We start from the raw sequence: 15,167 nt of genomic DNA on the forward strand, positions 1-15,167 counted from the left end.
AGAATCTCTGATGCTGGGTATTGTTTGAAAAGCTCCCAAGGTGGTTCTGATTTACAGCCCAGTTAAGAAACTCTGTTTAGGGTTTCCACATAAATGACACTCACACCTTGGGTCTCGGTCAGAGAAAAGAGTTTATGAAGTCTTGAATGCAAAATTGGTTTCTTTCAGTCTCTCAGCTCCTTTTGGGAAGCCCCTTCATTTGTCCTGATTTACACCTGTGTAATTGGGCTTTTAGAAAATTTATGTCCAATTTATCTTAAATTTATTTTAAATCAGCTGTCCACATTTTAAAATCAGTAAGTTTCATGTAAAAATCCAACTTTTATCTCCTCTTGAAAAACTAAAACACATCTCTGGACCTAAGATGTGTTTTTGCAGAATCCTGGAGAAAGAAAATAGACAAGAAAGGAACAAAGCGTTATTTCAAAGTATTTGAAATGCTTGGACCTCTAGACTATCATATGGCAAATCTTAAGAAATCCTAGGAAACAGGTAATGGCATCTGGAGGCTACCTGCTCTTTTCTGTGCACCCTTGTTCTAGAAAGAAAACATAATGATAAAAACCATAAAACAAACTTGACAGGTTCTTTTGGAGACTTTTTCATCCCCTGAGGAGAAATTTCATTTGCAAGCACTGGGAGAGATTGGTCTCTGTGGGTATCTGACGGCTGCCATGGGCAAAGCTACAGTTATAGTCCATTCCAGCCCCCCTGCAGGACACTGGACAAAGGCTGTGTCCATCAGCAGTGCCTTCTTCTGGGGCCACCCTGGTCAGCAGTGCAAATGGCAGAAAATGACATTTGCATCTGGGCAAAAAAGCATTATAAATGCTAATAGTTGTGCCTTGTCAGGGTCTCTCCATGTCAGTGAGGCATAGTAGGTTTATGTCTGCTGAAGGTGAGATCTTTGTTCTTCCACTAGTCAGAGTGCTCTTATAGGCCCCTTTGATTTCCTGGGAGATGTTTGGTGGGGCCTATAGGAGGACCTCCATCCAGAGTTGACGGTCTGTGTCATGAGACAGAGTTCCATTCATACTGGGAAAGTCAAAGTTAGCACTTGGGCACTCAGCCTGACCTATTTGCAGTTTCCAATAAAAAATGACGTGGTTTGTCAGGGAACCATGGGGATCTTGACATTTATATCTTTCTATATTTGAAAAATTTTTTTAGATTTTTTTTTAAAATTTCTCTTTTGCTCCCTCGTTTCTCACTTCGTTTTCTGGAACAGTGATAAACTTGATAAAGTAAATGATCTCATCCAACTTCCTTCCCACTGGTCTGCAGACCTGGATCCAGTTCATTAAATTATCAGTTTTATCACCTATAGAATGGGGAACACAGTATCTGTCCAAGGTGGACAAAAATGAGTCTTTCATCAAGATTTAATTACTATTGGGGCTCCTGGGTGGCTCAGTGGGTTAAAGCCTCTGCCTTCAGCTCAGGTCATGATCTCAGGGTCCTGGGATCGAGCCCCGCATCAGGTTCTCTCTGCTCAGTGGGGAGCCTGCTTCCCCCTCTCTCTCTGCCTGCCTCTCTACTTGTGATCTCTCTCTGTCAAATAAATAAAAAAAATCTTTAAAAAAAAAAATAAAAAAAAAAAGATTTAATTACTATTACGGTTACTATTTTGGAGCCTTATCTCTGTCCATCAAGTACTCTTAGAAAGCTCCTTGGGGCGTGTTCATGACCCCTTAATTAAGGGGACATCAGTCTATCCTGGCTCACCTATCAAGCTGCTTGTGTTTTGTGAGGGAAGGTATTGGCCTGAAAAGACCTGGCTTTGGAGTTCTTTGTAGGGCAAAGAGTATTTCCGGAGACCTTACCAGATGATGCAGAAAGCCCCAAAGCTCTGCTTCCTAACCAGGGGGTTATATCAGAATCAGTTGGGGTGATGTTTTCAAGCTACCTGTGCTCCACTGCCCTCCTCCACAGACATCCAGGTGCCTCAGTGGGGTATAAAGGGGTATAAAGTGGGGTATAAAGCATATGCAGTTTCCCAAACAAACATTTCTAGTTGATTCTGATCCTTTCTCCTCAGGTTGGGTACAACTTACCTTAGGGTAAATTGAAGGTTCTCTCCATGTGGCCTCACCTCTGACATACAGTGTTCCAGAAATAGTCTGTTTGGAAAATGTCTGTCACCTGATGAGTAAAGATTGAAGACAGCAGAGTAGAGATGTCAGCATTTCTGTGTGATGCCCGAGGGTTCCCCTGAAGAACTCCCAGTTTGGACATTTACTTGTCAAGAACACTTTCCCCTTCTTTTCTGCTCAAACAATCCTACCCTTCAAAGGTAACTCCTATTATGACCTACCTTTGATTGCCGCTAGCCTAAAGAGCTTCTCTTTCTGCACTTTTAATTCAGTCATTGTCTGGATGATTTATGTGACAATTCAATTAACAACTGATGGCCTAGCTCCTGTGTCAGTTGAATGCAATTTGTCTTGTATTGTTATTTAATTTTTCACTTACCACTGTCTGGTGGAAAGAGCACTGATCTGAATTTTCATTCTGGTTTTATTGCTAACTGCATATCCTTGGCAAGATAGTTAACCTTTCTGGGCTTCAGAGCCACAGTTATAAAATTCTGCAGTTCTCTCTCTTGTCTCACCGCTCAAGCTTGGGTTCTTGCTCAACTCGTGTTCATTTAATTTTACTTTTTTGGACAATCATTGTAATACAGTTTCTAATAAGGTTCCCATTAATCCCTGCCCCCTGATATTCATGACTTGTGTCATTTCCTGCCCTTTAGCATGGGCAGAATCCAGGGAATAGAATATGGCAAAAGTATGAGAGGTCACTTCTGACATCTTGCCAATATCCACTGAGTTATCTTGGAAGAGGATTCTGCCTCCGTTGAACCTTGAGGTGACTGCAGTCCCAGTCATGTTAAACCTTATGACCACAACCTGTGCAGTTGCTGAAAGAAATGATTTAGCTAAGCCGTGCTTGGATTCTTGACCCACAGAAATGGTGAGATAATAAAGACATGACTTCAGCCACTAAATGTTGGGGTAATGTGTTGTGCAGCATAGACGGCTAGTACTATCTATAAGATGGGTTGATAGGTATGGTAATCTATATACTTGAGTTGGCCAGATAAAGCTAAATTTAAAAATATTAAAATAAATAAATAAAATCTAAAAAAAGATTAAGTTGCAGTAACAAAAGACCCCAAAGTCTCATTGGCTTAAATCCACAGAATTTCTCACTCACACTGTATGTCCCTGAAGCCTGGTTGTAGCTCTGCTCAGCATTTTTTTCTCTCCAGAACTTTCCATAACACAGATTGACAGAGCTGGCTCTATCTGGAACATTGCCAATCAGCATGGAAGAGGGAAAAAGAAAGCAGGGCAAAGTATGCACTGGTTTTTAAAGCTTCCCCGTGAAAACAGTGCCTCCTACTTCTGCTTGTATCTCATTGGTCAGAGTGAGTCACATGGCCACATAGAAGTTAGAAAGGATATACTTTTGTAGGAGTCCAAAGTATAATCCTCCTCCAGGAAGGGCCACTAAATGCTTGTGAAGAGTAACACATAACAGACCATTGCACAGCGGTTCAGGGGTGGAGGAGACACAGACTGACATGATACACACTACAGCCTCAGATGAGTAGGGGTCCTAGAACCTGTTCACGAGGAGAGTATGATTGAAGAGCTGTGTTTCCTAGAGAAGGGTAGAAAATGAAGGTAGTGTTAGGCACTAAGGAAAATTGAGGATTTTTTAAAAAGTATTCCCATAATTTCCATTGTTTTCTCCCTAAGGTCCCCATAAATCATGAACTCTCTATGGCAAATGCAGCTTTAAGACACCCCACCACTCTGTACCCCTCTTCTGATGAGATTTCCTTCCCTAAGTTCTTTAAGCTTCTACTATATAGACATGTAAGAGCTTCAGTTGTCTGTAATCCCATTCATAAAGTTAAACTGGGTTTATAAACACCTGTCTTCCTGTAGTCCGTTAAGAGGAGAAGAAAGCTTGATACATGAACTTGGGCAAACCTGCAATTCTCCTTGAGAATTCCCTTGAGAAGGGCTCCACTCTTTTCAAATTTGTACTCTAATCTCACCTTCTTGAGTAATAACCACAGTCCCTCTGGGCTTTCTGAATATATGAGGGGAGCTTAAGGAATGATTCCTAGCCCATTCATCTCAGAGGCCTTACCAGGCTGGCGTTATAGAGGCACTTTGATGGGAAGTGCTCAGATCTGAATGTCAATATATCTAGCTTGCAGAGCAAGAAAAGTTGGGCCTCACTTAGGTGGTAAGCCAGGCCAACATGATGGCTCTTTTGTTAAAACCAGAACCAGGTTAAACTTCTGCTGATGCACAGCAGAGGAATGTCAGGGCTGCAGATTACCTAAAGAATAAAGGAGGGACTTGTCCAGGATCCTTTTCCCATAAAATATACTTTTGCTCTTAGGCCCTGCCTCTTTGGATCATGCCAGATGGCATTCTTTTTCTCCTGAGGTTATAGTTTATGTCAGGAGAAATAGATTTCACTTCAATGAGTTCTCAAGGAGGCATAGAAAAGTCCCAGAATCATGACTGTAAAAGTAACCTTAGATGCCATCAAAACCAAACACTGCCCAGCACAGGAGTCATGTCTGAGATCTGGAGACTGTTGATCAGAAACAGGTTTTAAATTTCCCAAGATTCTTTAGGATTTGATCCTATCCCAGTTTTCTTTCCATATTGCTCCATAGGGAGTATGTGGGAAAAACACTGAAGTCCATAAGAAGGCTATGGAGACAATAGCATTCTTCCTAGTGACAGAGCAAGTGTTGTCCTTGGCATAAATTGTCATTTTGCAGCTGAAGTACCCTTAATTGTTGGAGGAAATGTTGAGAGAGTTCAGAGTCTAGACCCCAGAAATCTTACATCTGAAATTAACTACATGTGAAACAAATTTATCACTCTCAGGCATGCTTTTTCCCTGATAAGAGGGAAATAATAGTGCTTTTAGATAGCAAATTGGCAGTGCTTTTAAATTACTCGATGAATCTCTTCTGTAATAAATTGTGTAACTGCTTGCAGGTCATTGAACTGCTCTCTGAGTATTATCTTTCATTTCATAGCCCCTAACTTTCTCCTCCTCTACTGTGTGTCGGGTACCATGCTAAATACTGGGGGTACCAAGGTGATTACATGTATTCTTTGCCATCAAGGGTTTCTTTGTCTAGCTAGTGAGATAGACATATGGTAATATACTGCATGTTGGGTATTTAAATAAATACATGTATAAAGGTTTATGGAAATGAAGACAAGGTAAACCTGGTGGTACGATGGCCAGTGGATAAAAAAGGTATCTGATAAGACAGATAAGATAGGTCTTGAAACATGAGCTTTTTATTTTAATTTTTTTAAAGATTTTATTTATTTATTTGACAGAGATCACAAGTGGGCAGAGAGGCAGGCAGAGACAGAGAGAGGGGGAAGCAGGCTCCCTGCTGAGCAGAGAGCCCAATGCGGGGCTCCATCCCAGGACCCTAGGATCATGACCCGAGCCGAAGGCAGAGGCTTTAACTCACTGAGCCACCCAGGTGCCCCAAAACATGAGCTTTTTAGATGTTCAAGGCATGGGAAGGATGTTGCAGGCATAGAGAAGGGCATGGACAAAGGCAGAGGTCTGAACTTTCAGAATGCACATGGTTGTCAGTGCGTTCCTCGCACGGTAACACTACACTCCCTTTTACTTGGGTTGAGCCACTTTACTAGTTCTTCGGGCAAATGAGTTGGAAACCAGTGAAATATCACTTCTGGGCCAAAGCTTTTAATAGCTTGTTGAAGACTTTCTAGAGCTCTTTTGGCACCTCCCTCTCTGGAACACAACCAGCGATATCAGACCTGGTGATATTCTGTCATCCTTGGTCCCTGAGTGGCCATAATGAACACAGTACTTCATTAACCCTGATACACATGTAAGATGAGTGAGATGTACATCTGCTTTTTCTCAGGTCACCAAGATTTTGGAGTTGTTTGTTATGGTAGCATAACCCACTCTGTTCCTCTCATTCAGTACAGAAGTAAGAAGTAAGTATCCTACATCCATCAAATAAAATAGAAGATAATATGCTAGGACTGGTTGGGAGTGGAGGAAAAGGAGATTGGAAATACGGGCCAAGATCAAACTATGAGAAACTTTGACACCATGCTGGAGAAGTCAACTTGAAATTATAGCCAACGAGCAGCCATTGAAAGATTCACATTGCTCTCTGTTAAGTCACATAGTTCATCTCTTAGGGCATCCTAGTCTGCTACTTTAGTACTGATGTACACTTCCTACAAGTTTAGGCACTCTGGATCCAGAAAAGTTAGAGGAGACGACGGGATACCTGTGGCATAGAAAGTGTGAGCTAGGTGTGCTGTTCCTTCTGCTGCACTCTGGGTGTGCTGTGCAAAAGAAGCCAGAGAAAGATTTCTTTGTCCTGGGGCAAGTATCTTTTCATTACTGATACCTCCCTATATCTGACATGGGCTACTTTTATTAGGCTAGACCTTTTAGGTAAAAAAGTTTGCTTTTAGTGTTAGTATTTTGAAAATGGAATTCTTTGGATTCACCTGTGCTTCTAATTCTTGTTCATTGGAATGATCTATTGCTCCTCTGAATTTCCCTTTTCTGCTCTACTGTTCCTTTTTGGTCTTGTTTACCCAGTTTTTACATTATCTATGTACCCTAACCCCCAGCATCCCAGGCAACTCAGTTTCCCTAGATGTCCTTGCTTCTGAGACTTTGCATATATTGCCTATCTGCCCCCAACACTCCAGAGCGGGATGTTTGTTATTGTTGAAATTCTACCCTCCCTCTAAGACACTGTAGTTCATATACTATTTTTCATGACGTTTTTTCTCTCTGGTGGGAATTAATCTCTGACTTCTTGGGGCTTCCCTATCTCTATTAGGACCCTGACCTCACTGAGATGTTATATTATGAATTTTTATAGCTATGATAAGACCCAAATATCAAGGGCAAGAACTGTGTCTTGTTTATCTCCACAGTCCTCATAATACTTAGCAGTGCTATGAATATATTGAATATTGAGAACTTTTAAAAATTGAAAGCTTTGAAATTGAAAGTTTTTTTTTTTTTTCTAAGTTGGCTCCATTCCTGCATGGAGTCCAACATGGGGCTTGAACCCCTGATCCTGAGATCAAGACTTGGGCTGAGACAAGAGTCAGGTGCTTAATTGACTGACCCACCCAGGCACCCTGAAATCAAAAGTTTTAAAATTGAAATCTTTAAAAAAATTAATGGAAAGTTTTGTCTAATTTCTCTGCTTTGTTCCTTCATGGGCTGTCTGTAAAGCATGTAGTCTTTCCTATATCTCCAGCACATCCCAGTTGAGCATGAACTCCAAGTGTCCTTTATTTGCAGATTATATTCTTCCAATTAGTGATAAAGATGTTTGGTTAGAATAAAGGGAGAAGGGGCGCCTGGGTGGCTCAGTGGGTTAAAGCCTCTGCCTTCGGCTCGGGTCATGATCTCAGGGTCCTGGGATAAATAAATAAATAAATAAATAAAATATTTTTAAAAAAGAATAAAGGGAGCAAAATTAAATTTTAATTTAATTAAACTAGAAAAATTTAATTCCAGTATAGTTAACATACAGCATTATATTAGTTGCTGGTGTACAATGGAGTGGTTCAACACTTCCATGCATTACTCAGTGCTTACCGTCATAAGCATATTTTCAATCCCCTTCACCTATTTTAGGCACCCCACCCACACACCTCCCCTCTGGTAACTATCAGTTTGTTCTCTATAGTTAAGAGTCTGTTTTTTGTTTTATCCCTTTTTTTTTCTTTTGCTTGTTTGTTTTGTTTCTTAAATTCCACATATAAGTAAAATCATAAGGTATTTGACTTTCTCTGATTGACCTACTTCATTTAACATTATACTCTTTAGATCCATCCATGTTGTTACAAATGGCAAGATTTCATTCTTTGTTTATGGCTGAGTGATATTCTACTGTGTGTGTGTATCACATCCTCTCTATCCATTCATCTGCGGATAGACACTTGAGCTGTTTCCATTTTTCAGCAATTGTAAATGATGCCACAACAAACACGGGTACATACATTTTTTTTGAAAGATTTTATTTACTTATTTGACACATAGAGAGAGATCACAAGTAGGCAGAGAGGCAGGCAGAGAGAGTGAGGGGGAAGCAGGCTCTCCACTGAGCAGAGAGCCCGATGCGGGGCTCCATCCCAGGACCCTGAGATCATGACCTGAGCCGAAGGCAGATGCTCAACCAATTGAGCCACCCACGCACCCCTATTATATCTTTTTGATTAGTGTTTTTGTATTCTTTGTGTAAATACCCAGTAGTGAAATTACTGGATCATATGGTAATTCTATTTTTCTTTCTTTTCTTTTCCTTTTTTTTTTTTTGAGGCAGATAAAGGTTTGTTTTATTGAATAACTGATCTGTGTAATTGCTGAGGCCACTATATACAGCCTGGTCATCCAGAAGCTTCTTGTGCACCTTCTCTGCCTCAGCTCATGGATGTGTTTGATGAAAATACGCTTGTTTTTGAACAGGTTACCCTTCACTTTCAGGTATAGGCTGTGATACAGTTGGCCGTCAGTCTTCTTAGATTCAAGCTGTTACCTGAGCAGGTGCACAGAATTCTCATCCTCCTCATCCAGGTCACCTTCTCAGACATTTGAGCCTTGGCAGTACCTTTTCTCTTACTGATGCCCATATGCCTGCCTTCCATCAGACCAAAGTGTTTTTCCAGCACTTGAGTCTGGGAATGGATAGTTACAGGCTTCTGGATGATCAGCCCATCTTTGATCAGTTTCCGGATCTACTGATGGGAATTGACATTGGTAATTTCATTGGGGTCCAATCAGACCTTCTTTTTTGCCACACTGGAGGACACTGGAGGCAAGCCTCTTAAACCTGAGAATGCTTATGGCTATAGGCACATCAGTAAAAGGAAAGTATTTTTAACTTTTTGAGGAGCCTGCATACTGTTTCGCATAGTGGCTGTACCAGTTTGCATTCCTAACAACTGTGCAAGAGTGTTCCTTTTTCTCCACATCTTTGCTCAGACTTGTTTTTTCCTGTATTTTTGATTTTAGCTATTCTGATAGGTATGAGGTGATATCTTATTGTGGTTTTGATTTGTACTTCCCTAATGATGAGTGATGATAAACATCTTTTCATGTATATGTTGGCTATCTATACTTCTTTGGAGAAATATCGGTTTATGTCTTCTCATTTTTAAGTTGGGTTATTTGTTTTTTGGGTGTTGAGTTGTATTGTTTCTTTTTATATTTTGGATCCTAACCATTATCAGATATGTCATTTGCAAATATCTTCTCACATTCTGTAGGTTGTCTTTTAGTTTTGTTGATTGTTTCCTTTCCTATGCAGAAGCTTTTTATTTTGATGCAGTCCCAGTTGTTTATTTTTGCTTTTGTTTTCCTGGCCCAAACTGAGGAAGTTTTGCTGTTAGACAATACTTGGTTGGCAGAAGGATGGAAAGGGGTTTAATGGATAACAAAGTAGTTTGGTATTTGAGCAATAAGACAATCCAAAAGGCCAAGTGTTATTTTAGGCCATACAGGAAAAGAAATGACTCAAAATTTGAAGAAGGGGGGAGAGAAAAGTACTAGTAGCCTACTTTATCTTAGGAGGTTAAGAGAGTTTGTCTGCAGTATATCTCCGTGGATACAAGCTGGTCACTGCTTCTATTTTGTGAGAGATCTGCTTCCTTTTTCTATATCTGAGAGGAGAAATAGTAACTAGCTCCAATTACAAACTTTCTCTTGCTTGGGGGCATCAAAGGGTTTTTTTTTTTTTTTTTCTAATGGACTCATTATAAATTAGCAAGAATATAGAAATTCTCCTAATAGTGCATGATGTATGAACTGTAGGACATCTCACACTTTTGTGCTCTCCCTTGTTTTAACTTATATAAATTGTCTCAGGAAGAAAATTGCCTGCATCTTACCATATCACATGCTTCCTAAAGACAGTTTATTAAATAATTCTGTTCAGAGATGAAAAAAGCATGGTGATATCTAAATGACCAAGATAACTCTGGCTTGCTTCACAGGATTGGGGTCATTTTCCAAACCCATCAACTAAATGTAGTATCCTCCTTACATGAAGATGAGCACCAATCTAACATCAGCTAAATTTGAATTTTTGAGGATTTTTCAATAGAAGAAGCACAAAAAGAAAGTTATTACTTGTGTCTGGATAGAACACAATATGAGAGAAATTATTGCATTGGGAATAATTCCATCTCTGCAGAAGGATGGACTAAAACCTTATTAGGGCTATTTTCCTTCTGAAGTTTAGAATGCTTTTATTGCTGGAGATCATTTTTACAATGAGTGCCAATATGTCTCTGAAAGTTTTAAACAGTAAAATGTGCAGCCACTGAAGTTTTACTGTATAGAATCTAAAGGAATGTGTAAAAGGCAGACCTGAGGGAGGTATTGGGTTAATTTTAAAGTTAGACTGATCTTAAGGAAGAAATATTTTGATGCTGTTAATATGCATAATATGTGTGTTACTCATCAGGTAATTACTTCTTGAACTGCTTTCCAGTGTGCATTTGAGTAACAATTAAATACTTGACAAATGAAATAAGCAGACACAAGTTATATATTAACTATTCCAGTGACTTGTATCACCTGCCAAGGAATAAATCTGTGGGATAATAAATTGGTAGATACTTTAGATTGGGTGGTCAAGGACATTTAAACTGACATTTAAATGATAAGGAGCAGTCAACTATTTAGAAATGTAGGGTGACATTTCTAGGTAAGGTAAGGGCAACCTCAAAGTGGGAATGAACTTGACCTGTTAGAGGACCAAGAAGAAGGCCCCCGAGGTTAGAGTGGAGGGCCTAAGGCAGAATGGTAGGACATGAAAGTGGAAAGAGGTACAGGTAATGTAGTACTTTGTAAGTCAGGATGAGGAATTTAGATTCAGTACTTAGTAAGGTGGGAAGCCATCAGTGTATTTTAAGGGTTAAAAACACTGCTTGGTCACGAATTATGGATTAGAGGAAGGCAAGAGAAGATGGGATGGAACTGGGGGTAGGCAAGATGTAGGTTGGGGCAACTGTCCAGAACTGGGGTGGTAGTAATGGGGATGGAGAAAAGTGAATGGGGTTAGAAGGGGTTGAAACAAAGAAGGTATGGTGAAAGAAGCCAGGTGGGCAGGCAATTAAGATAAGTTTCTATGTCTAAGTAGGGAAAACAACACTTCTCCTACAGGAACTTTGGTTTGCATTCAAGCTGTTAAGGACCCTCACTTTTTAAAAAAACCAGTCTTCCCAAGTCACTGAGGACTTGGCTCATCTGTGCCTTCTGATCTCTAGAGATGTTTCCATAATCAAGGACTTGGATTTTTCACTCCCTTTGCTTTCTTTCTAGACAGGCTTCTTGGATATCAGGAGTGGGTGGTAGGTAACAGAGCATCCAAGGATAGCAAATTTGCTCTAAGGAACAATTGAGATAGTGTACACAGCCACATACCTGGGCAGTATCACAATTCAACAAGGAGAGGCAGGGAGGCTTAGTGCTTATTGTGCTCCAGGCCAGAAGTTTTACATATCAAATCTCCTTCCCTTCTTGTGAGAACTTGTGAGGTGCATTTTTTAAATACCAATTTTAGGGGGACCTGGGTGGCTCAGTGGTATAAGTCTCTGCCTTCGGCTCAGGTCATGATCTCAGGGTCCTGGGATTGAGTCCTCATTGGGCTCTCTGCTCAGCAGAGAGCGTGCTTCCCCCCCACCCTGCCTGCCTCTCTGCCTACTTGTGATCTCTGTCAAATAAATAAATAAATAAATAAAATCTTAAAAAAATAAAATAAATAACAGTTTTACAAAAGAGAGAGAGAGAGGTAGAAAGAGAGAGAGGCAGAGAGACAGAGACACTCAAATAGGTTATTTATTTTGCCCAGAGTCACACAACTTATAAGTGGTGGAGCCAGGACTGGAATCAGAATGGGGCTCTCTGTGGTCCCTACACTACTCCTGAATTGGAGTTAGTCTGTTTTCCTTCTTTTCTCATTACCACATAGATTCCATGAAGAACACATCCTGGGGAAGGCCATGGTTTCTCTTTGTTATGTTTACTATGTTTGCCTCCCCTAACCCACATAGTGCCTAGTAAAATGCTCAGCAGACAAACCTGCCTGGAGGCAACACCTCCTACTTCCTGCCACATACGGGGCTGGGGTGAAAGGCAAGGCAAGGCTGGTGAGGTGGATTGCTTTGCTGCTGTTGCTTCTGGTGCTTCTGTTGCTGCTGTTGCTGCTGCGGCTGCTGCTAGGGGATGGGGAGCGACTCTATTGCCTGTGCCTTGGCTCGAAGGCATTTTCCATTTCCTTGCCCCCTCCTCCTCCATCCCTCAGCTGTCGCCCCTCCGTTTCAGCTCAGGCCCCTAGGGGAGCGTCTCTTGCCGTGGGGCTGACAGCACTTGGGGAGCAGGGTACCTGGTCTCTCTACTCTAGCTCTGTGCGCAGAGCTTCGTTCGCGGACGCCTGGTGTCCAGCGGGCACTGATGTCAAGCGGTGGCGGAGCACTGCCTACAGACGGTTGACCTGGACCCTCCTCCACACCCACTTCCTTCATCGCCCCCTCCCTCTTGCCTGTACTTGGGCTCTGGCTCTCTATAAAAGGCGGGAGCGTGGGGTGCCACCGCAGTTCCGACTTTCAGCACCATGGAGAGCCCCCGTCTTCGTCCGCTGACCCTCTTGGGTGCCGCCCTGTTTTTGCTGCTACCTCTGCTCGGTGCCCGTGCCCAGGAGGAAGCTGAGCTCCAGCCCCGAGCGCTGGACATCTACTCTGCCGTGGAGGATGCCTCTCACGAGAAGGAGCTGGTGGGTAACTCCCGGACCCCCCTTGGCTGCCGCCCGGTCGCTTCCTTTGTACTCGTCCGTCTTCTTTCCCTCCTTCCCCACCCCCATTGCCAGAGTCGGGGTGCAGGGAGATGAACATAAAGCCCGCCTTCCATCCGAAACCGTCTGGCGTGCACTGCTTCAGCCAGTTTGTATAGTGAATCCCTTGTCCCGGGCCCTCAGAGCAACAGGAGCCTCAGTGACTAAGGGACTTGCAGTCAGTATGTGAGACAGTGCTTGCTACGTTAATACCCCTCAAACATCCCTTTCTGTCCCTGAAATCCCGGGTCGTAGTGTTTTTGGTTCCCAGGGCTCTTGTAGCTAGGGCTGGGAATGAGCCCCTGGTCTGGGCTCGCAGCCAATGCAGCAACTTCAGCTACAGGGCGGTGTGTTGCAGATCGAAGCGCTACAGGAAGTCCTGAAGAAGCTCAAGACTAAAAGTATTCCCATCTATGAGAAGAAGTATGGCCAAGTCCCCATGGTAAGGCTTTGGGGTCATCCCCTCCCCATGTTTCTCCAAGAGAAAATATATCACCTTGAGTCTTATACATTGACCTTCTTCCCTAGGACTTGGCTAAATCAGGTAGTGGTTTTATAGAAATCTGTGATCTCCCTTTTGTTTTCCACCACCAAACCATGCCCCTTGGTTTCTAAGGGCAAAAAGTAGAATGGCCATTTCAGAAGATCCAACAGCTGGTGCCAGGAACCAGCTCTTGGGTCTGTATGAAAAGGAGTGTTTCTTGAAGATGAGCTTTTTTTAATCTCATGAAAAATTCTCTGAATTGGAAAAGCCCTTAAATCTACTCAGTTCTTCTTCCCCCAGTTTTCTTCTTGCCGTTTGGAGCACTGCTAGTTTTTCTGATCTATGTTTTAAGGTTAAAATTCTTGATTCCCCACTTGTCACTTTCCTTGGGGAATTACACTTGTGCACACTACACACTACACACACACACACACACACACACACACACACACACTTCTTGGGATGAGAAGGCTGAAAGCAGGGAGCAGAGGCTGTGAGAAAATACAGTTCTATTTGTTTATTTCTTAGAAAAATGTCTGATTATTTTTCTTTTTGATAAACAGCTAAGGGAGCTAGAAAATGTAACTCCTCACCCCAAATAAAAGGTGGAATGAAGTAGGAGGGGTTCAATAAATTTTTTTTTTTAATGTTCTCTCACTGAAATTTTAAGGCTCTCTGTGTTTCAGGTCTGACCATACTTAGACCTCTGGTGATGGTGACAGGTTCCATCGATCTCTCCCAAGAGGCAGACATTGTGTTGATGGGGACATGTGCCTATTGGGAGCTGGGTTTGCTTATGTGGAAAGACCACACATTGTGTTGTTTTCAGTGCCACGCTGGGGAGCGGTGCGCCGTGCGAAAAGGAGCGAGGATTGGGAAGCTGTGCGACTGTCCCCGAGGAACCACCTGCAATTCTTTCCTTTTGAAGTGCTTGTGAGGTGTCCTCCCGCCTCCCTAAATCCCCACCACCCCAATTTCCCCTGCGAGGACCACACCCTCACCCCTGGAGTTTGCCTTTAGCAACAAAGTTTGCATTTCCCTCTGAGGGTTAAGGGGCTCTTTTCCTGCTGTTCCCAAATAAAAGAACACATTAGACGTTACTGTGTGAAGGATAATGCCTTGTATGGTGTTGATACATGTGCAAAGTATTCTTTTCTTATTCATCTGACACACTCCTACGTATCTTGTATCTTCCGGTAAAGAAGGGGAACTTCACTTTGAAAATTGTATTTTTGTATGTGATGTGGCAGGAAGAAAATTAGATTTAGTTTATCTTGGTAGATGACATCACAACCTGGAAGATGACCCCAAATGACACAAATTGCAGCATGTACAAATTATACATAATAAAGTGTTTTTAATAATTGCTCATACTGTGTTGTTTCTATGTCATAAGTAATTTGAGTAAGAATGATGGAATTAATCATGCTCTTGTTTTCAAAGAGAAGTATTTTTAAAATAGTCTATTGGGAGAACAACACCTTGGCTCTAAGGAGTTTTCATCATTAATTGGGAGTTTGCCACACAAGCATTGGCGCACTGTTTTTCTTTGATTGCAGTGGTGTGTGTGTGTGTGTGTGTGTGTGTGTGTGTGTTAGTTAACAGGAGATGGTTTGAATTGAGCTGATGGGATAGTGCTTATTAAACCCTTTAGTAGACTCCTTATTTTCACAGTGAGAACAATAAAATTTAAATTTTTTCAGATGTTAGCCCCATTAAAACCAGTTTAAAAAATTGGGATTTTTGTTTTGGCTACTCCTCTTTTAGAAAATA

At 41.8% G+C, this 15,167-nt stretch overlaps 1 protein-coding gene and 1 pseudogene across 1 annotated transcript; one reads left to right on the forward strand and one right to left on the reverse strand.

Annotated features, from left to right (window-relative positions):
* Nucleotides 1–6,281: 6,281 nt before the first annotated feature.
* On the reverse strand, nt 6,282–12,605 carry LOC111155254 (annotated as a pseudogene).
* LOC111155351 (CART prepropeptide) lies at nt 12,576–14,584 on the forward strand. Its single transcript, XM_022515503.1, has 3 exons — nt 12,576–12,853; nt 13,269–13,352; nt 14,224–14,584. The coding sequence occupies exons 1-3, from the start codon at nt 12,695–12,697 to the stop codon at nt 14,329–14,331; spliced, it is 351 nt and encodes a 116-aa protein (XP_022371211.1). The 5' UTR covers nt 12,576–12,694; the 3' UTR covers nt 14,332–14,584.
* The last annotated feature ends 583 nt before the right edge of the window (nt 14,585–15,167 follow it).

This window comes from Enhydra lutris, unplaced genomic scaffold (assembly GCF_002288905.1).
Source record: "Enhydra lutris kenyoni isolate GAN:26980312 unplaced genomic scaffold, ASM228890v2 scaffoldscaffold40, whole genome shotgun sequence".
In the NCBI taxonomy this organism is placed as follows: Eukaryota; Metazoa; Chordata; class Mammalia; order Carnivora; family Mustelidae; genus Enhydra; species Enhydra lutris.